At 36.5% G+C, this 22,062-nt stretch overlaps 1 protein-coding gene across 1 annotated transcript in view; it reads right to left on the bottom strand.

Moving 5' to 3' along the window:
• Nucleotides 1-21,165, bottom strand: part of LOC106691421 (probable cytochrome P450 301a1, mitochondrial) — a gene marked incomplete at both ends in the record, with an annotated part of 29,874 nt that extends 8,709 nt beyond the window's left edge. Inside the window, 3 exon segments of the mRNA XM_024363887.1 lie at nt 8,828-8,944; nt 19,153-19,399; nt 21,055-21,165. Of these exon segments, the coding sequence (XP_024219655.1) occupies nt 8,828-8,944; nt 19,153-19,399; nt 21,055-21,165 (475 nt within the window).
• Nucleotides 21,166-22,062: the final 897 nt, after the last annotated feature.

The raw sequence follows: 22,062 nt of genomic DNA, 5'->3' as shown, positions 1-22,062 counted from the left end.
GCTGGGGCAGGAACAAATAAAATTTCTGGGTCACACAATTTCTAAGGAGGGAGTTAAACCAGACCCGGATAAAGTTTCAACAATCCAGAAAATGGCTGACATAAAAGGAATTCGGAGGTTGTTGGGGACTCTAAATTATTACAGGAGGTTTGTTCCAGAAATGGCGGAGTATCTCGTTCCACTCAACAACCTACTCAAGAAAGGCAGGAAAATGATCATCACCCCGATGATGGAGGACAATATCAGACGGTTCATGGAGAGGTTGCAGCAAGAGCCGGTATAATACTTCACTTATACATATGAAAAGAATGTATGTAATGTGCAAAATTAGCCAAAAAGGAAAAGAAACGAAATAACAAACTTCAAAATTAGTCCTGAACAACGTAGCTAGTGGAACCAAAGACATTTGTTTAGACGATGTTGGGCAGCATGTTGGTTAATAAAATAATGAGTTTGTAGTCGAAGGAGTGACAAACCTGAAATGTCCACGAAAAATAAATTGGGTGGCCAATTTACAAAAGAGGAGCTTGTAGTGGACAGGAGATCCAAAAAAAATGATTTTTAAGGAAAGGGCAGCCACTACTCCAAACATTGAGAACAGAAACTGGATGAAGATATGAACTAAGGGAACCCGTCGTACTAGGAGTTCATAACATTAGAGAAATAGTACTTGAAGCTCCAGACAGTAAAGGAATTATTGAAATGGTTGTTACATCAAATACTGATGATGTTGATGCAGCGTTTAATGTACTTTCAAACGAAATAGTTGTAGTTAATATTGCACATTCAGTGCAAAGGCCACAATCACTAAGTTGTTCATTGCTTAGTTCTTCAGGATGGGCTCGAGATGAAAGATGTGAAACACTTTGTGATGAAAGTTGTTTACAGAAACCGGTAACTCGCATGAAATACTGATCTGTCATCATGGCCCTCATGGTTGAGTCTCTTTTGTTACAAAGATATTTTATCTCCATCACGCAATTGAAGATGAAACATACGTGTGTGAGGTAATATGTGTATAAGTTGTGATTATGGCTTTGATGCGACCTTCTACGATGTAATGAGTGTTCCCTCTTTAACTGCTGCAATTGAACTTCACAGCGCATATGATGTGAAATCTGATAATTGTATCTAGTCTCATAAGAAATCTCCCCCCTTGAACGCAGCCAGCATGGACTTTGCCCCAGACCCAGTTTCAGCTGACAAGTTGTAAAACCAGGAAGAGATTATTACCTGTTTTTAAAATCACTCAAACTCAACCGTATAATTTAATGAACAAGAATTCAATGTGCCTTGAATCAAATAATTTAGTAGCAATATTACTATCAATCTATTGGTGTTATATTATTATGTACATAACAAATTTACTAACATTTAATTATATATAACAATCACCAGCTTTTTTTCTTAGAAATTTTGCGATCCGTTAATGACGTTAAGTCTCATTTCATTTATATACGAAATAGAATACTAAGCATCACGAATATATTTCTCTTGCGGAATTTAATTTTGATATCAATGTGAATCATATCACAGAGCCACATTGCATACCTTAGCATTTCAAGAGACAGATTTTATACTTGTTAATAATCAGTTTGTTCATGGTAATTAGAGTTATGAATAGGGCACTTAATATTCCGTACCGAACAACTCTCAGCGTGTGAGGAATTGTAAATCTTATAAAGAAAAAAATACTAATAAACTAAATGAAATAAAACGAGTAACAACAATTTCCTATTAGTAATTGCACATTCACATTTACATAAATAAATTATATTACCTTTCGCATATGTACATCGAAATAAAGTGTCAATTATATTTATTAGATATTTTCTTTTAATGCTAAAACTACTTGGATTTTTTTAAAACCATAAAACTGAAAGAAAGCTTGACATTTTCCAATTAAAATATACTTGAAGACAAATCAAATTGTATAAACAAGCAATTAAATATTTACTTGCCGGATTTGCAATGCAGGAAGAAGCTAGAAAAATTATTTGTTTAATTAACAAAAACATCCTTTACGATGAATTAAGAAAAGGCATTAAATTTTCTCTTTTAAGGTTTGTTGATATAATTATTTTTTATAGAAGTAGATTAATAGTAGCTTAATAACTTTATTGAAATTTACAACTGTGTATTACATAATACATTTAGTAAATATGATCTTAGTTAAAATGGAGTGTTACAGGCGTGTAGAGCAACTACCCATTGGTAGCACTCTAAAAATATAATTTTAAAAATTAGTTTCTACCAGAATTGCATTAACGGCACTGACCGTTCTAAAACTAAAAAAAAAAAAATAGCCCCTAAACTGGGTATGTTATTCAAATATGTGTAGTATAAAAAATTAAACAACGATTAATAGTACATCGTAAACCATCAAACCAAATTTATTTTCTATATCTACTAAAACCACTAAAGCTATGGTAATACAGATTAATGGAAACATAAGGCAGAAACGCACTTCTCCGGGTCCTCAAACGGTTACTAAGCATTTTAGCGAAGGTTACTAGTTATCATTTAGTTATAGGTTACTAAGCCAATTACTAATTTTGGCCAAGTAACGAATTAGAAGTCCTAAACAGTGGATCGAAGTTATAAAAAACATTAATTAGGTCTGTTATGAATTGAATAGGTATAAATCAAATCACACATTAGAACCTTTACAAAGAGAGAATTAAATTAGATGAAAACAAATGAAACAATAACAATAGACAGACAAAAGTTACAGTGTAGCCTTACAGTGTTACCATAACATTTCCCCCTCTTTAAGTAATAAGTAACATAGTCTTTTAGGTAGGAAGGAACTCTTACGGTCCTCTGAGGCCTTTGCTTGTGTTAAAGCAAGGGTTCATCAGGTGAAGGTATTATTACAGTACTGTGAGACCTCTGACTGTCCTGAATCAAAGGCCCAACCAGAGTTTCCACACTAGGCAGAGTTGTTTGTCTTTCTTCAGATACAGCACCAGAACTTTCATGCACCTCCTGATTACAGTTCTCGTTGCCATCAGACAGCTGCACAAGTTGCGGTCGCTCATCAATAGAAGATAAATTGGTAGTGGACTGCAGAATCAAATCAATATCACCTCTTGGTGCCAATTGCCGCAATGAAACAGTTGACTCAGAGCCATCCTTCCTTCTAATGAAAGCATATTGGGGGTTTACTCCCAAGAGTTCCGCCTCTTCATCCATATCCTCATATTAGCTATTTCGTACATTCTTTTAATTAGGACTTTTGCATTTGATATCAACTATATTGGGATAGAATTTCCATTTGCAGTCCGACGCGGGTACTTCAAGAACTACTTGAAAGAATCTTTCACGAGGTGTGCAGCTAGTAGCTGTGTACAGTAATGGACGCAAAGAAAGTAGTTTTTTTTTCAATCATCTGATTTAAGAACAAGAGATTTTACTGCCAACATTATGGTTTTCCAAATTACACCGTTATAACGTTCCACTTGGCCGTTGCCTCGAGGATTGTAAGGAGTGTGTCGACTAACAGCCACCCTGTTTGAATGTAAAAAGGTTACTAGTTCTTCTGATTGGAATGACATTTCTCTATCCGAATGTATGAACGCCGAAATACCGAATATGAAAAACAGTTGACATTGTATCACAGATTTAGATGAAATATCTTGACAGGGGAAAACAAGCAGAAAACGGGAATATTCATCACTTTCAACATATAGTGATTCCTTGACTTGACTTCTCGACCCCTTACCTGTGGTGTTCCTCAGGGTTCATCGTTTTTCCCCACCCTTTTCGCCATCTACATCTATGACCTTCCCCTCCTTATCCAACATTCTCAATACCATTTGTACGCTGATGATTTCCAAATTAACCTTTCCTTCCCACCTTCTGACCTATTGGCTGCCACAGGGAAGCTTCAAGAAGACTTGAATCGAATTAGTGACTACTTCTTGTGCCCACAAGCTTAAATTGAATGCAGAGAAGACTAATGCAATCGTAATAGGATACAATCACCTCCTGAAAACTATTCCTCATATTCCAACCTTATTCCTAAACATCAATCCAATACAATTCCACCCATACGTTAAAAACCTTGGTGTCACTATAGACCAAATTCTTTCTTGGAAAAATTATGTCTCCGTTATTTCCCGTCGTACATTCTCCACCCTAAAGCGTTTAAATTATCTTCATCACCTACTTCCTTTTAAAACCCGTTGGCTCCTGGTTACTTCCTTAATATTCCCCCACTTTTATTATTGCTATGTGGTTTACGGACGTGTCTCTGGGGATCTCGAAGCAAAATTAAAACGGTTGATTAATTGCTTTGTACGATTCATCTTTCATCATTCTGGAGGCCAATCACGATATATTCGATCGTACGCCGAATTATTGAGAAGATGCTCGACTTATGAACTGAAAAAACAGTTTCCACACACAGTTCCAAAAACACCTTCCACAGAAATCAAAGGAGTTTTATAAAGAGCCTTCCGGGAACGCACGTCAACGAAATCGGTTTGGCATTGAACCCTCCAAAGAGTGTGGCCATCGTCATAAATAAAGGAGAACTGAAAGCTATGTGAAAGCGACGAAGCTCTCCCTTGAGAACCGAGTAGCATCCAAACAATGAAAGAAGGAGACACTATAAAATATTTAGGATGCACATTCTCGGGAGAGCCACAGTTCAACGAGGATCAAGTTAAATAAGAATCTGGATAAGCTCGTCACCTCGTGCTTGCTTAATATGTGTTCCCGAGTCTTACTTACCCTCTTCAAACTGCTCCCCTCACAAAGCTACGTCAAAGAGACCTCTAGAGCAAATAATTTTATATACGATAAACATATACTTACGGGCTCTGAATGGTCCAATGTCCTAAAATCGAATATAAATTATGCACTCCTACGTGGAATCCCAGGTGTCAGCGGACAGGATAGAGAAGTTGGGTCCCTCTGTCACAAATGCAACAGAGAGCCTGAAACACCAGTACATGTGCTAGGGAAATGCCCCAACAACTCCCTCCTCATAACACGCCGACATCATAGAGAGAAGTACGAGTTAATGAAGCTGCTAAAAGAAAGAGATTTTGCCTGCTTCAACGAGGTCTACTGTGTCGATACGGGTGGATCTACAAGACATGCGGATATTGTTGCTTTCCCTAAGAAAGGGAAGTCAGCAATCATTCTGGATCTCGCCGTCAGATATGAAAATAACGAACTTGACCAGGCAAATAAAGTAGATAAGGAAAAGAAGGAAAACTATGATAAATGCATCCTTTTCCTTAAGGAGAAGTTCCGTGAGAGCTTCAGAGAACGAGACTTCAACGTGAGAGGGCTCTGGGTCGGAGCCCGTGGAACGATACCCAGCACAACTAGGAGCATGGAGGAACACGGGGTCGATATCCAGGACCTGGCTAGGATAACAGATAATATAATACTCGACTCCCTGGGAATCATCCACCACCACATGCATGGAAATTATTGAGTAATTTAGTCAACCAGATGTTCATTTAGTTATCCAGAAGGATGACATGCATACATTGCATATCCTATTTGACGGGGAGTACTAACGGGGAGTAAGTACGGGGAAAAATGCAACTGGACTCCTTTCCTGACTTAGCGTAGCTGCAATAGCTACATTGGATGCATCACTTTCAACAACTAGGGGTGAGCTACCAGATGTAATAGTAACCAGTGAATTGGCAAAATCTTCAGCGGCTTGAAGACCCAAAGGAAAAGTGAAAGGTCCTGTCATGCGACTAATTTTCTCAGGAAAACAGGGAACCCATTTTGAGTAATGAGCGAAAAGTCCGAGAGCATGTTTTAAGGAAGAAGCATCGTTAGGTAGAGGGAACTCAAGGAAGGGTTTAAATCTATCAGGATCAGGACGTATTGAGTATGAAATAATCAAGAAGAGTTATACAAGGCATTGAAAATTTAATTTTCTCAAGATTTAATTCTAGACCATATTTTCTTACTGCTAACATGAAACATTGAAGATTATTGTCGTGTTACCAATACCACAAACAGTGATGTCATCCAAATAGAAGAAAACTCCTGTTAGACCTTCATCAAAAATAATTTCGTCAATCACTTGTTGAAAACATATATTCCTTGAGCTTAAAATGCAGTGTAGCATCATCACCTGGCGGTAGACACTTTTCAGATATATTGCACTAAAAATGCTGTGGTACGTTTCTTACTAACTCATCGATGTTGGGTAGAGGGTAGGCGTCTAATAATGTGAACTTGTTGATGGTTTGTGAATAATCAACAAGTCTCTTTTTACGATTTTCATTTTGAATAACCAAAACCTGGGCTCGCCAAGGAGAGTTGCTTTCCTCAATAATGTCATCAGACAGTATTTGTTCTATTTCCTGCTCCGGCTCAGAATAAACTCTTGACTGTGTAGCTATAAAATTGCAATTGGGAGTGAGATTGGAGAATAATCGTGGAGACTCTACTCTAGCTACTGAGGCCGAACAAATTGTAAGCTACTACTGGTCCTCTTGTTCTACTCACTTAATTCTTCTTCTTCCTACATACCGAAGCGTAATGCCTCTTTATTTTGCAGTTTCAGCGTCATTAGCAGGGCACACTGAGCGAGGGTGATGGTTGTAACCACAAAAAAAGCAATTACTCCCCTTCCTCGGGATAGCAGAAAGAACAGGAGAGGTTATTTCTAAATTGTCTTCTGGTGAGAACATTGGATGGCATGCAGCTGACAGTGTACTTTAGCTGGTATTGTTCGGATTGTTGGTAGCCATTTCCAGGGTCTGAGCTTGATTTACAGCCTCCTGTAAGCCAAAGTTTCATTTTTTAAGAGTCGTTGACGTATAGAATTCGATGTCAATCTATTAATAAAACCATCACGAACATATTCATCATTATGCTGAGAAGATGTAGCTGCTTTGAATTCACATTCCATGACAAGGAGATTTAAATTCTGTACAAACTGATCTATACTTTCTCCCGCTTTTTGTCTTCTTGTTGCGAACAAATATTTCGTTTTTCTTTTTTATATAGTAGTATATAAATAGAATATTATATACTATATTAAATATTATATTAAATAGTATTTAATGCATCTACGGCTGTTCAATCACCGCAGTCAGAGACTAATCAAAATCTGAAGTGATTGATTTTTTATAGAAAATACTGGTTCTGGATTTTCCTGGAGTGGACTGTATTTAGTGGTTTGAACAAAATGAGACAAGATTATAATGATGTGCCTCTATTCTGGATGATTTAGACAATTGATAATATGGTTTGACCAAAAAATTACAGTGTTAAATTAGTTAGGTTAGTTACATTAATTTTGATTATAGAATACATTAATGAATAATATCACAATTTACTTGATGGTTGGCTACTGATATGGAGCTTCTGTAGATCTTGAAGGTTATCTCTTGTTCTGTTTTCAGTTTTATCACCCGGTCCCTGTTCCCTGCCTGGCTGTGTTGATCAAACTATTCACTCATCCTGTGTGATAGCTGACTACCAGCAAAATGTAGTTGCTCTAGGTAGCCCGTGGGTTCATCCATGGGTTAGTTCTCCCTCATATGTGGTACTTATTCACTGTCTCCAGGGGTACTTGTCCTCACTGGCACTGGGGTACTTCTTTTTTCTCCTACGAGATGGCAACATTTTGAGCTGACCTTGAATACATTTTACGGGGCTTCCGTAAACAACGGCTTCTCGGAATGTCCCAAAGTCACTCACTAAACCGTAAACATTATGAGACAAGTAGTTTGTAAATACCTTAAATTTGTCCTCATCTGCAAGATTTTCTGTTGCCAAATCCAAGAAGTTATTAAATGTCTTTAGCCAATGTGCCCATTCTTTACATGCTGAAGGAGAACTGGACTATCTATTTATCTGGGGTAATCTAGTTGGTCTGAGATACTTATCCATTTGAACTTTATTTGAGACTATACATTAAAATGAATAAAATTGTTATGAATTGAGTAGGTATAAATCAAATCACAAATTAGAACCTTTAGAAAGAGAGAATTAAATGAGATGAAAACAAATGAAACAATAACAATAGACAGACAAAAGCAGGGAGGTTACAGTGTTACCATAACAAGGTCTTTTTTTTTTTTTCATTTATATCTCTTATAGCCTATACTGTGCATTACATCGAAACAGTTATAGTATAAGACATAAGGCTTGTTCAAGTACAACTGGCTTTTAATCATTGTTTTGTTCATTTATTTTCGACAAGATAGTGAAAAGTATGAATAATATAATACAACTATAATTAGAAATTAAAAAGAAAACAATATGGGTGACCCAGACTCCTTCATAATGTAATTTTGAATCATGACTGAGCGGGAGAGAGGCTACTACAAGAGTTCGGATCAATGATATAGTATGCAATGGTGTATGGTGGCATGGTAAAGAGTTGTGGTCAATGGTATGGTGGCATGGTTAAGCTCTTGGATGGGATACTGATCTCATACCATTGCTCCCAACTAACTACAAGATCTATCCACTAAAGATGGAACTATGCCATGCCTGTCACATACAATTAACTAAGAACTAACTAACTAGCTATATTAATGTAACTCATATGCCTAACTCTACTAATATTACTTTATATTTATGTAAATCCACATATGTAAAAGTGATAAAATGATACAATTGAAAAGTTTGGTATGATTCGGCTCCCTTGCGGTCAGGTGACTTATTGTGATATCAGGTGATTTATCCTTTAAATGAATAAATTTGGTTATGTTTGGCGTAAGTCTTATATATATTGTAATTATTTGTAAATACAAATTTAGTTGGTAGAATAAAAAATCAATCTGGCCATTCTAGCAAGTATGAAATATTGTGATATGTTAATACATCTTACCTGTTTACAAACTCTTTGGCTGTTTCTTCTATAGGCTTTAAATAAAGCTGCGCGATTCTTGGTTGTAGTAATGCGTGCTGTACTTTAGTCCTGAATTCATACCACTTTTCTCCGTGCCTAAAATTTGTTTTAAAAATAACATAACATTTACTCGTAATATAACAGATAGTTATAATTTATTTATATAAATAACAATATCAATTTTTGGACTATTTGTAACAAAAATTTTACTAGAAGGACAAATCCATAAGTATGTTACAAATAATTAGCTTTTCTCAATTTCTATAATTATTATAAATTTATATAATTATGAATAATTTAAATCTAACATTATCCAGAAAGATTGATAAGATTTAAGTACTTCTATTATAATCATTATAATGGTCTATTTATTTGAAACCTTGTCCAATATATAAAAAGGAAGTAAGAAGTATGAAGGCTATTCCTTGGAAATAAAAAAGGATCAATTTTCCGATTTTCTTACAAAGCATAGATTTTTAACCATATACTAAAAATAAACGAATTAATTTAAATATCCCATTCAAATTAATTCGTTTATTTTTAACCATATACTAAAAATAAACGAATTAATTTAAATATCCCATTCAAATTAATTCGTTTATTTTTAACCATATACTAAAAATAAACGAATTAATTTGAATGGGATATTTAAATCATACTTTAATAATTTGTTATCGCATCCATTGCATACTATTCAGTAGATAGAATGTTGTATTATAAATTATAGTATAGTCTCCAAACGTTTCTGTTGCTAACTTCTTCCTTCTGCTAGCCAAGCTAACCATATTCCATAGATTCGGGGACGCGCCACTTCATCTTGTTAATTGTGAATCCATTAAGATAATTGCTTGTCCTATGTGAAATGATGAGATGGTCGTGCAGGCGAAGAGAACCCAGTATGCGTAGGCTGCAGGTCAATATGGGACTCTCGCCCGAAAAGTCGACATCATAATGATAAAGGAACTATGCTGTCGCAACAATGTGGTTATAGGGTTAGGCGTAGAGGGTGGCCACTTTGGGCTGTGAAAGGAGGCCTGGAGCGGCGATTGTGATAGTTAATCCTTCCCTGGACGTTATGGAACTAAAGCAATTCACCATTGCGGCACGTTACGTGAGGTGGGGAAGGATCTCCTTTGCTCTTGTTTCGGCGAGGGGCCAAAGTTGGATAGAAGTGACACTGGCCACGGCTCCCATGGAGAAGCAAATAGCGGACTGGGTGCTAAGGTCAGACCCGAGCTCCGACCACCGGGTCATAGCCTTCAGTGTAGTGGAGGAAGAATACGGAACCCTAGCGGAGAAAAGGGGCTGAACTGGAGGAAATATTGGTGGATAGAGAATGGGAGGAGGTGGCGCCGATGGAGGAAAAGTCAGGAATTGACCACAGAGTGTCAACCCTTACCGGCGCCATCACTCAAGCGGCCAATATGTGCGAGAGCACGTCCCGTCCCATGATGGACGCCGACCCTGACGCAATTGAAGAGAGAGTGTTATAGGGCCAGGCGCAGGTACCAGGAGTGCATAGATGAAGAGAGGAGAGTTGCACTCCGAGAGGATGCAAGCATAGGTATAGGGTATACCGAAACGGCGTGTGTCAGCAGGAGAAGAAGTCCTGGGACAAGTTCATCGTCGAGGAGTCGGAGAAGAATCCCTGGGGCATTCCGTACAGGGTACGGCTGGGCAAGGTGAGGCCAATACAAATGATGGATACCATCAAAGTTGGCAGAAAACCACCCTAGAAGAAACGGTGATGATGTATATTGACTATACTTACCCCAGGGATAATTCGTCCCAGGACAGTGCAGAGGAGAGTATGGTGAGAGGGGCCACGTCATACCAACCCGGTACCGACCTACGCCTTATGGGATTTATGGGAACTACGTCTTGCCGTGGATAGGCAGAGGATTGGGAGGGCTCTGGGACTTGACGCCTTGGACGCTGCAATCCTCAGGAACAGTGCCCCATATATCGAGGAAGAGCTGAAGGATATCTTCAACAAGTGCTTGAATATTACTTTGTAAGGGGTATTACTTTGTAAAAATGTTAAGTAAATGAAAATAAAGATTTCAAATAAAAGATGATTATTGGCAGCAGTGGGTAATGAGCAGTGAGCAATTCTAACGCACTACCCCACTGCTGCTGAACGCCGTATGGCTGCAATGCCCAGAAGGGGGATAAAAAAAAAGTTTCTAGCTGTAGTTCGTTGTGAATGTGCGTCATGTTACATCTTTCTAGTGATGTTTCTGTGCAGATTTTCTGTACTGTGCTGTTCTGGAATGTTGTAGTGATTTCAGGGCTGTTGGATATACGAATTGTAGTAGAGGTGCACCGTGTGGAAGTAATGGTCGTTGTTACGGCGGGTAGGGGTTCGGTTCCCTTAGAATTTTGTTATTTTTGTATTTTTAAAAAATTAAACATAATAAGAAGGAACACAAAATATACAACTAGAAACAAAAGGAAAGCTTAACACTGTTATAAAATTAAGTTAATTGAACAAAAGTGATAAAAAAAGTCTTATTTCACCGGTGATTGGTGGGGCCTTGGTTGTGGTTGTTCTGAGAGGATATTCTCGTGGAAGTAGATCGACAAAAGGGACGTACGTCCGCCCGCCTTGTCCTCTTGGAGGATGAGTTGAAGAAGTCCGCCCGCCGTGGCTAAGATGATTTAGCTGGCGAAGATGGCCAGAATGCTGGTAAGAGAGTAGTTGTTTTGTTTTTTGACTTAATAAAAATCACATGTTCAAACTATCGATTTGTGGACCATATGTTGGCCGCAACATACCGCCCGTCTAAAATTTGTTAAAAATTTTAAATTGATACTAACGGGATTAAGGGGAGCTAGTTTGATAATTCGCTCACATTCTCCAGTTTTTGGTTTTTAGATTTGGCACTTTCACGATCCCATCTTGCTCAGAATGCGTGTGTTGATTCTTCCGATAGGCCAAATCTTGAAAAATGTATACCCCTCGTTTATGATTACAAGGTCACTGGTGTTAAGGTTTGTTCTTGGTAATGTCCGTTGTTGCAGCTAATGCAAATTCTCCATCTGGATCTTTGCCAACAGTGTTGAGAGATTTGCTTCACTACCGACCATCGCTTCAGTAGGTTAACGTTCTCATCCATAACATCTTCTGCCGTGGCAAGGAGTGGTCTACTTAATGTTGTCGGGTTCATTGGTCAAGGGAGTAAGAGGTCGAGAGTTGAGAATGGTTTGAAGGTTTGTAAAAAGTGAGCTTGCCTCAGGTTGAGCAGGATTTGAACAAGTGACGTTTAAAATTTATCTAGTATCAGAGAAATTAGGTATTTGATACCACATGGAATGCTGCCCAGAGAAAACAACTAAAATCATGGAAGTGCCAAGGGTAAGAGAAGGTATGAAGAGGATATGTGAACAACTGAAGATTGACTCAAGTAGTTAGAATGACGACAGTAAAGAAAATAAGATGTATGCAGTGCGTATGCAAAGTAATTTTGTTGTGGGGCATCTGAGACGAAAATAAGATGAAAGAAAATAAATAGACTTTTTTAAGTGATACACAAGAATATTATGGGGAACTTTATTTCGATGAACATTGCAACCTTCGCATAACCACTTAGGAAAATTATCGTCTTCCTACGTTCCCCTGGTTATGATGACGAAGTTGGGCGGTTGCAATGGCTGATAAGCAATGTGTTCGCAACTTAACCGAAGGAAATGTATGAGTTTCCTTTTCAGTTGCAGGGCCTCTTCGAGAGTTACGTAGCGAACAGGAGGAAGGCGGTAATTCATTGAGTACCTCTTGGAGGTAATGTGCGGCAGTGCATCATCTCGTGGATGATGAAGTCCTGACGCTATTTTGTTGGTATGGTGAGGATCTGATGCAGCTGGGCGTCTAGAGCTATGAGTTTCGAACACTGAGAATTTTTTTGTTTTTATATTTTTAAATAAGTAAACATAATAAGAAGGAACACAAAATATACAAACTAGAAAAAAAAAGAAAGATTAAAACTATTACAAAACTAAATTAATTGAACAAAAGATAAAAAAAGATCTTATTTCACCGGTGATTGGTGGGGCCCCGGTTGTGGTTGTTCTGAGTGGATATTCTCGTGGAAGTAGATCGACAAAAGGGACGTACGTCCGCCCGCCTTGTCCTGTTGGAGGATGAGTTGAAGAAGTCCGCCCGCCGTGGCTAAGATGATTTAGCTGGCGAAGATGGCCAGAATGCTGGTAACGAGTGCGTAGTGAGTAGATAAAGGAGACGATATGTGTGTGCAGTGAGACGTTAAGAAGTTGTCTGTATATTTTCAATATAAAAAACAATAGAGAGTAGTTGTTTTGTTTTTTGACTTAATAAAAATCACATGTTCCAACTATCGATTTGTGGACCATATGTTGGCCGCAACAGTCGTACTTTGCAAATCAGTAGTTTGAGTCTTAGGGACAGCCCTGGTGTATAGATGAGGTGTTCGAGTTGGTATAATGTAGCCTTGACAATCTCCATTCTGTTTTTTATGTGTGCTGTTAATAAGAGGTGTGATTCCAGTTTCATGCCGAGGTATGTTAGATGCCTCTTGGTTTGTATAGTCTGTTCATTAAGTTTTGGTTCTCTGTTAGGAGTTTACTTGTATGAGAATGTGATGGCGTCAGTTTTTTGTGGGTTGATGTGAATGTTTATGTCTCGTAGTTTGTTAGTGATGAGTTGTGCTGCTGCTGTGGCCTGATCCATGGCCTTGTCTGCATTCATGCTCGCCGAGTATATGTCTATGTCATCAGCATATGCAGAGATTTAAAAATCGTCAATTTTCATTCCGAATATGTGGGCAGTATATATGTGTCAATAAAACTGGCGCAAGGAACGAACCCTGGGGGGCACCACAAGTGACGGGCTCGGGGTTGGAAATTTCAGTTTTGGACTGAGAAGGTCCGGTCATTGATATAGGATCCAACAATGTCGACCAGTTGGTCCGGGAATTGGTGGAGCCTGAGTTGTTGAATTAGTGTGGAGTGGGACACAGAATCATATGCCTGTGTACAGTCTAGTTATATCATGACTGTGGCAATGTTTAGGTTGTTTGCTGCATCGCTTTCCAGCTTGGCTACATTGTAGTAGCAACTCACATCACGCGAGAGCCCGGTTTGTTCCGGGGGGATGACGTCATGTGTATCACAGTGTTTGCGGATATGGATGAAGACTAGCTTCTCATATATTTTTGAGATGTGGTTGAAGCAGATGGGCCGGTAGTCTACCAGATCCGCTTCTCATTTTCTGGGCTTAAGGAGTGGAACAACGATAGCATGTTTCCACTCCGCTGGGAAGTATCTGAGGTGAGAGCAGGAGTTGTATATGTTGAGGAGAAACATTTGGGCTTTTCTGGGGAACTGTTTGAGTAGGACATACGAAATATTGACCTTCCCGGTTTTTTCCTCAGGGTACAGTCAGGTCTTTATATGTTGAAAAGAAGATATTCGGTAAGTTTTTGGTCTAGTATTGGTGGTGGTATACAGAATCAGTACGTGTGCTGTCACGTTGTAGGTAGTAATCAAATAAAACGTCTGGCTGTTCTGTGGGAGTGAGGAGCTCATCGCCTCGGTGTAGTTTCAACGATTTGGATTTGGTGTTGTGACTTCGGACTAGTTTCCAGACGTTTTTGGGGTCGTTGTGTTTTCCATTGCGACATAAGGGATGTTATTTGTCTGGTGAGGCTGTTCATAATTGGTCTGTATGTTGGTCTTTAGTCATGTACCAGCAGTTTTTAATGTTGTTGCGTTGTTTGATGAGAGTGAGTATGTGGTGGGGTGGAGTGCGCAGGTGAATTGGTGTGGGTGTAAAAGTGACTGAATATCAAATAATAATAAAACAGATCGTTTACGTTTTACAATTTTCTAATTAAGAGCTACACAGCTATTTGGAAGATTGTCAATTATTAAAGCCGGCATGTTATCAAACAAATCGATTCTTTAAAAATCAAGTCCCATATGGAAATGCATTAGCTCAAATAACATAAAAGAAAAGACATGATTTCCAGAAAAATGCCGTATAGTAAGTAATTATCCATAATATAGCAAAACAATTAAGATGAATTAAAAATCTTCTACATACAAGAATTTATTTAACTTAAACTAGGATATTATGAGTAAATAAATTTTTTGAAAAAGGCAATTATTAAAATTTAAAAAACATAAAATTAAAATGTGACCTGTATATGAAACACAGTGGGATTGAACACTTCTCAATAACTGGCACAACATGTGTAACATTTTATTTTCAAAATAGGATTGGGTTTATACAATTCAATTTATTTATGAAAAAAAAAGTGTATTGAATAGTATGAGAGTATATAAATTAAAAATATTATACTCTATTGCTTAATATGAAATATATTAATATGAGGAGATTGTTGATTCTTCTCATTATTATTAAACATATTAATATATCTGTAACCAAAAATATATTCATATACCTGCAACCTACAATATTTTACCTGCTGTCCAAAGACTAAAGCCTGGGGTGAAGTCAGAGTATGCAGTTATTGATGATTATAACACTGGTTCTGATGTTTAATTAGAGGACTGTATATTTTGTCAAATAAAGAAGAAAAATTTAAACACTATTGAAATTTTCATAGGTTGGACTCTATTGAAGTAAATGGGTTAACTAAAAACTAGCAGAGTCGATAAAAGTTGAATATAATTATAAAAAGATCTCATCACATAAAACCACTTAGTCCGTAGCGGGAAGGTAGGTTACAATCCGCAGTGTTGCCAGTGTCAACCGAATAAATAAAAACTTTAGACAGCACGCACAAATCTTTCAATGAATATAACAATTGATAGATAAACCCAATAAAACAATTTATCTCAACACTCCCCCTCATTGAAAAGATTTTGAATTAAGTATCTTATTTTAGTCCAACCCTTTCCAATAATGTTTTCAGTCGTGGTCCATCAAGAGGCTTCGTTAGGAAATCCACCAGTTGGTCCTGGGTTGCGATTGACTCGATTTCAAGTTGTCCGTCTTGTAAGACAAAACTTTTGTATTCTTCGGAGGATTCACCAACATCGATGTCTTCTTCTTCACTCTCTGATTGTTCTTCCTCTTCGGTAGACTTCTCTTCTTTCTTGCTTTCATCATCTTCTTTAGTCTTCTTTTCTTCTTGAAGACGAATTGTCATTGACCGAATTAGTGGCTTTTCATTGAACGTTACATTTCTTGATCTTATGATTGTTTTTCCTCCGGTCCATACTCGATAGCCTCCAAAGTCGTAACCGACTAATGTTCCTTTTGTTGCCTTTTTGTCCATCTTTTTCCTGAACTGCTTAGAAATGTGAACATAACATTCACAACCAATAATTTTTAAATGTCTTATAATAGGTTTCTTCCCTGTCCATAATTCAAAAGAAGACTTTCCAGGAACGCCAGACTTAGAAGTTCTGTTTAAAATATGTACAACAGAATTAATTAATTCAGCCCATAGTGCTTGTGGGAAATTACCGTGGGAATGTAGGATAGCCCTGGCTGCCTCTACAACTGTACGGTTATCCCGCTCAATAAAACCGTTAATTTCGCTGGAGTAGGGCATAATTAACAAGTGTTCAATACGGTTATTTTTCAGAACCTCCTTCATTTTGTGACAATCAAATTCTCCTTCATTGTCACTTTGGAGCGCTTTGACAGTGTGTCCAACTTTTTGGCTGGAAAAATTTAAAAAAAAAAATTTAAAAGAAAAATTAAAAAATTATCAAAAACATCACATTTCTCTTTTAGGAAGAAAATATGTTGGAATCGGGAAAAATCGTCTTTGAAGAGAACATAGTATTTGTACCCAGAAAAAGATTTTTCGAAAGGTCCACACACGTCAGCATGTATGACCTCTCCTCGTACCGTTGCCCTTTTCCGAGTTCCATGTTTTAATTTATGGGCCTTACCATAGACATATTCACAAATGCTAGGATCAGTTTTTAATTCAATACCTAATTCTCTCTTGATCACTTCTTTTGTATGTCTCTTATCTTGATGTGCAAGTCTTTCGTGATAGAGTTGCATGAGTCCCTCGTGATCACTAGCTACAACATTATTAGTAGAGAGTAAGGAAGTAGGTAAATTAAGTTTATACAAACCGTCATTAATGTTCCGTTGTCCAGTCATAACGACTTCATTATTGACAATAAATTTGCATTTTCCTGCTGATGAAATAAATTTACTCTGAGGACATCTATCGTGGGCTGCCAAAACTGAAAACAAATTTTTGTGAATGGAAGGCACCAATCATACATCCCGCAACGTAATAATTTTACCCACAGTTGTATGTAATTCTACATATCCAAAGCCTAATGCGCCAGCTTTTTGACCATTGGCTGTTACAACCTGGTGTGGTCTGTCAAAGTCTTTAATACATTTAAATAACTTTTTATTATTGCATATTATGCAGTGGCACCATTATCCCCATACCAATTTATATCGTCACTTTCAGCTTGAAAAATGTGAGAAACAAAGAGAGTAAGGGTGTTACTTTGTGTTGCTTCAGGCTTCGGCGGACGCCCATCTCTTTTCCATTTTATACAATTCTTTATTAAGTGACCCTCTTTTTTACAATAATGGCAAGTAAATTTCTTTTTAGGAACTTTTTTAATGAACGAATCTCTCTTTGAAAGAGCGAGGGCCTCCTCGCCAGCCTTAGAGACATTTCTATTTGTATTAACTTCTCCAAGAGCCCTTTCGTGAGCACACAGTTGACTCGTCAAATTTTCAACAGTTCTTTCTGACTTAGGCATCAATTGCCAACTTGACCTAAAAGAAAAATATCCTGACGGCAAGGTGTCAAGGATTTTACAAATCAGAAGTATTTCTGGCAATTTACTTTCAGTATTTAATTCAATGTTGAGATTATTCCATAGATTTTTACTTTAGAAAGATGACTTGCCATATCATCATCTGACGAATATTTTAAATTAAAGAATTGCATGCACAAGTAAAATGTTTTATCTTCGGATACGCCATCGTACAATCTGTGCAACTCAAGCCAGATTTCTCTAGAGGAGTTAAATCTCATCTCTTTGGTTAATGTTTCCTCTGTCATATTAGAAGTCAAAACCAGCATGGCCTTAGTATCCGCAGTTTTAAACTGTTCATTTTTATTATTGAAATATTTTACCTCCTGTTCCGATGCTCCGGTAGCTACTGGCTTAAGGCATGTTAACTTCCCTGTGACAACTTCATCTCCACTAGGAAAACTCCTTAGAAGTATCAGAATCTTAAATTTCCACGTCGCCCAGTTGCTTTTTCCTTCAAGATTACCAATGTTAATCTTTAGATCCATCTCGTTTTCCGAAAAACTTCGTTACAAAAACAATATACGGGGACACTATCACTTCAATAACCGAACCGACTTTTATCTCCGAAATTACGCTTCAGAAGTTGCTAGACCCATAACCTATTGATGTAAACGGGTTAAATAAAAACTAGCAGAGTCGATAAAAGTTGAATATAATTATAAAAAGATCTCATCACATAAAAGCACATAACAAAACGCCATGAGGGCAAGAGGTCGGTTAAACGACTTAGTCCGTAGCGGGAAGGTAGGTTACAATCCGCAGTGTTGCCAGTGTCAACCGAATAAATAAAAACTTTAGACAACACGCACAAATCTTTCAATGAATATAACAATTGATAGATAAACGCAATAAAACAATTTATCTCAACAGACTCTAGACTAATAAATATACATTAAACTGTCATGCTATTACATACGATGTTATAGTTCTTCTTTCGGTTGTGAGATGATTATTGAGTTATGTTGTGTATTTATTAATTTATTATTAAGGATTGATTAATTTTGTTATCCCATTTATCTATCCTTGGTCTCTTCTACTCCATTTGGATAATGAATCGTTTAAGATTAGAAAGATTCTTTTAACCTTTGAGAGTGAAGATGGCGGATCGTCTCTTCGCTTCTCTAGTTCTCAAAGTATTGGCAGTTGGTCAACTCAGTCAACAGAGAGCAGTGCCATATATATTTGATTGAGTTTAATATGTTCCCTCAACACCTGCAATATACTTGAACAATATTTCCATTATTAACGACCTAACACCATATACTGTGTACTATTAATGTGAATTTATGCCCGACCTCCCCTGAAAAAGGCCGGTTGAGGTATTGTTTTGAGGGAGCGTTAGCCAATTAAAGTAGTAATAATATAATAACAATAGGTTAGTCCACAGCAACACCAATACAGTTAGGCAGGCCTAATGTGAAGGTAACAAAAAGATATTAATTATATATTATACATTAGACATTATACTAATAATTGGTGTAGAATTTACTCACGTCGCGATAATTCCTCCAGCATCTGAAAAGAAATCTTTTCTAAGCTGATGTTTGTAGTAGTTGAGTGAGGGCATGGACGGGCGATATGGAAGCCTATCCTCTCCCCGGAAGACCTTCTCTATCTCATTAGCATCATAGAGGAAAACCATGTCAGGCCTACCAAGGAGGTTGGATATCCTCACCACACGTCCGTATCTCGATCGCAACATCAAGCTGAGTTTGTCAATCTCCTCCAGCTTATACTGTCCTTGAAATGCATTGCAATATATTAATTACATTTAGTTAATCAATTTACTGAAAATCAAAAACTATTCCTATTATAAAATTACTGAAACATGAAACATTTTATAACAAAAATGTTTTTATTTCATTAAAAATTGAACGAAGAATCGTGACAAATTTACTGAGTAATATTAGTAATTTTATTTATTAGAATAAAGAGTCCACTATATTATTTCACTGAAAAACTTAAATTCAAAATAAACAAAGTTCCACAATGTATACTTACACACACAAAGACCAATTATACAATTTAAGGTATTTATTGTACAGATTATCGAACTAAAAGTACCCGATAGCCCATTTTTACCAATGAAACATTTCTCCATCAGTTTTTCATTCTGGTGATTTTATCTCGAAAAAATATGAATAGTAATGAAGGTCGGAAACTATTCTGAAAACCAAAGTTTATATCCTAAGAATCAAGAATATGCAAAACGGGATTTGAGGATTTATTTAATTGCTTCCTCTAAGTTACAGCTCTAAATTAAATTCAATAATGACCTTTTACAGGCGTGCAATATAATCTTAAGATTTTAATCTTTCTAATTCTAATTGTAAAAGTCCAAAGAATGATTTATTTTTAATATATATTTAATACATTTCCAGTGGCCTTTTAACGATTTGTTTTATTTTGGCTGTTGTTTTTACTTGTAACTAAAACAGCTATTTTACAGTTAGTTGGTTAAAATGCTTCATTGAGGCAGGCTTTCTATGTACAAAAGCATTGGAGGTTTATCAAGACCTCGTTCCAAGGACAGTACAGAATGAGAAACTATTAAACATCAAAATAATCTGATGGAAATTCCTAGGCAGTCTACTCCATGTTTTTTGAGGTATTTATTACATGTGTGTTAATTTGTAAACCTTGGCCTACTAAGCGGAGACTCGATTCCCCAGGCCGAGTCTACTGCCCCTTTTCTTCTGGCACTGGATTTCTGTTTGTTTCTGGTCCTTTCAATCAGCCACCGGCTCACCGCAACTGCTTAGCCTCCGAGTCTTTGGGGTAGAATATTGCAAGCGGCCATCATTCACCAAATTGTTACCAGCGGAGATTTATCTATTCTTTATTCCAAATATCAATATGGACGAGCTTTTATTCTTTCATCTTCTCTGAATGACTTTTATTGTTATTGTATCAAATATAAAGTGTTTTGTTCTCTATTCATGGCATAATATTAGAGAGTTAATTTTTTTTTTTTTGCTTTTGTTTATTCTATAAGATTAAGGTTAAGATTTTTTATATTTAAGCATCATAATTTTCTATCTCTTTTGTTTATTATTATTTCTTTAATTAGAGAAAGGATCCTTTTGGTTTGTATATATATTTGTTTATATTTGATAATATTAAATTTATGTGTCAACTGGAAAGCATATTTTCTTTTATTATTTTATTTTTAGTATTATTTTGCTTCTTTGGGGGATTTTTATTTTATGGTCCTAACTGACTAAAGCAATTTCATGAAAAGAAATGAATTTTGATCATTATGAATACTATAATAAATAAGACTGTAATGAAAAGTTTTCCCGTAGTTCGTTTCTTGGTAGAAAATAATTAATAGTGGCTTTTTACCGTGATCACGCTTTTTTGTAATCTGAATAACCGTAAATAATTTGTTCTACCTATGTATGGAAGGAAACGCCAGTTGTTTCCCAATAGCGGAAGAGGTCTAGGACCTGGAACTTCATTGTAGCTCTTTGGTAAAATAGTTCCGATATCAGATATAGCAGTACCTGGAAAATAAAATATGGTTATGTATTTAATTTATTAGCTACAGACTATAGGTTGTACCCTAATAAGTGAAACAATTGATTAAATTGATATATTCATGGTCAATGCATTTATAAGAATTCAGATATCATCTAAGAAAAATTCAAAAGATTGTTGCGTATTTCAAAGCGTTTGCTTTGATTATTAAATAGTAAAGGGTGAGTCATAAATAACAGGCAATTTTAAGGTTCCAATTTTCGAAAAAATCTCATTTCCAAGTAAAAACATTCGGCTCAACTTTCACTTAGTACTTCCACATTCTACGTCATAAAATTTTGAATAGATTGGTGGACTCGAGTTCAAGTTATGCCTATTTTTGTGATTTTCAGAAAAATGTCTAAGACCAAGTTTTAACAAAATATTTTCATTTTTCTGTTGCTATAGAAATTCATATTTTCAGGATCTTAAGGAGGTAAATACGATTATCAACTTTGTTTCTGTTGCTATAGAAACTCATATTTAAGGGTTCTTAAGGGTGGAAATAGGATTATCAACTTAGTGTCTGCTAGGTAATGCATGCAGGGAAAAATCGGGCGGTTTATATTATATAATTGCTTATTATTGCTAATAATGAATACTGTTTATTTTTTTCAAAAAAAAAAATTGAAGATATTTTAGAGGAAAATTTTTATAAAGATAACGACTTTAAAAACTTTTCTCCCGTTTTAATCCGCCTCAGGCTGTTTCAATAAGCTGATATTTAAGAACATTTAATATTACCTTTATTCCGTTTGAGCCGTTTTCGAATAAATGTCAAAAATCAAATCTATAAAGTGCCGCGCTCAGTCCATTTTATAGGAAAAGTTGTGTGAAAATAAAACCGATAAAAATTATATAATTATTTTTAAAGCAGTATAAAT

Source organism: Halyomorpha halys, unplaced genomic scaffold (genome assembly GCF_000696795.3).
Source record: "Halyomorpha halys isolate HHAL.00 unplaced genomic scaffold, Hhal_1.1 Scaffold2332.1, whole genome shotgun sequence".
NCBI lineage: Eukaryota > Metazoa > Arthropoda > Insecta > Hemiptera > Pentatomidae > Halyomorpha > Halyomorpha halys.
Note: the sequence above shows the minus strand (reverse complement) of the source record. Positions and strands in the feature narration are given on the sequence as shown.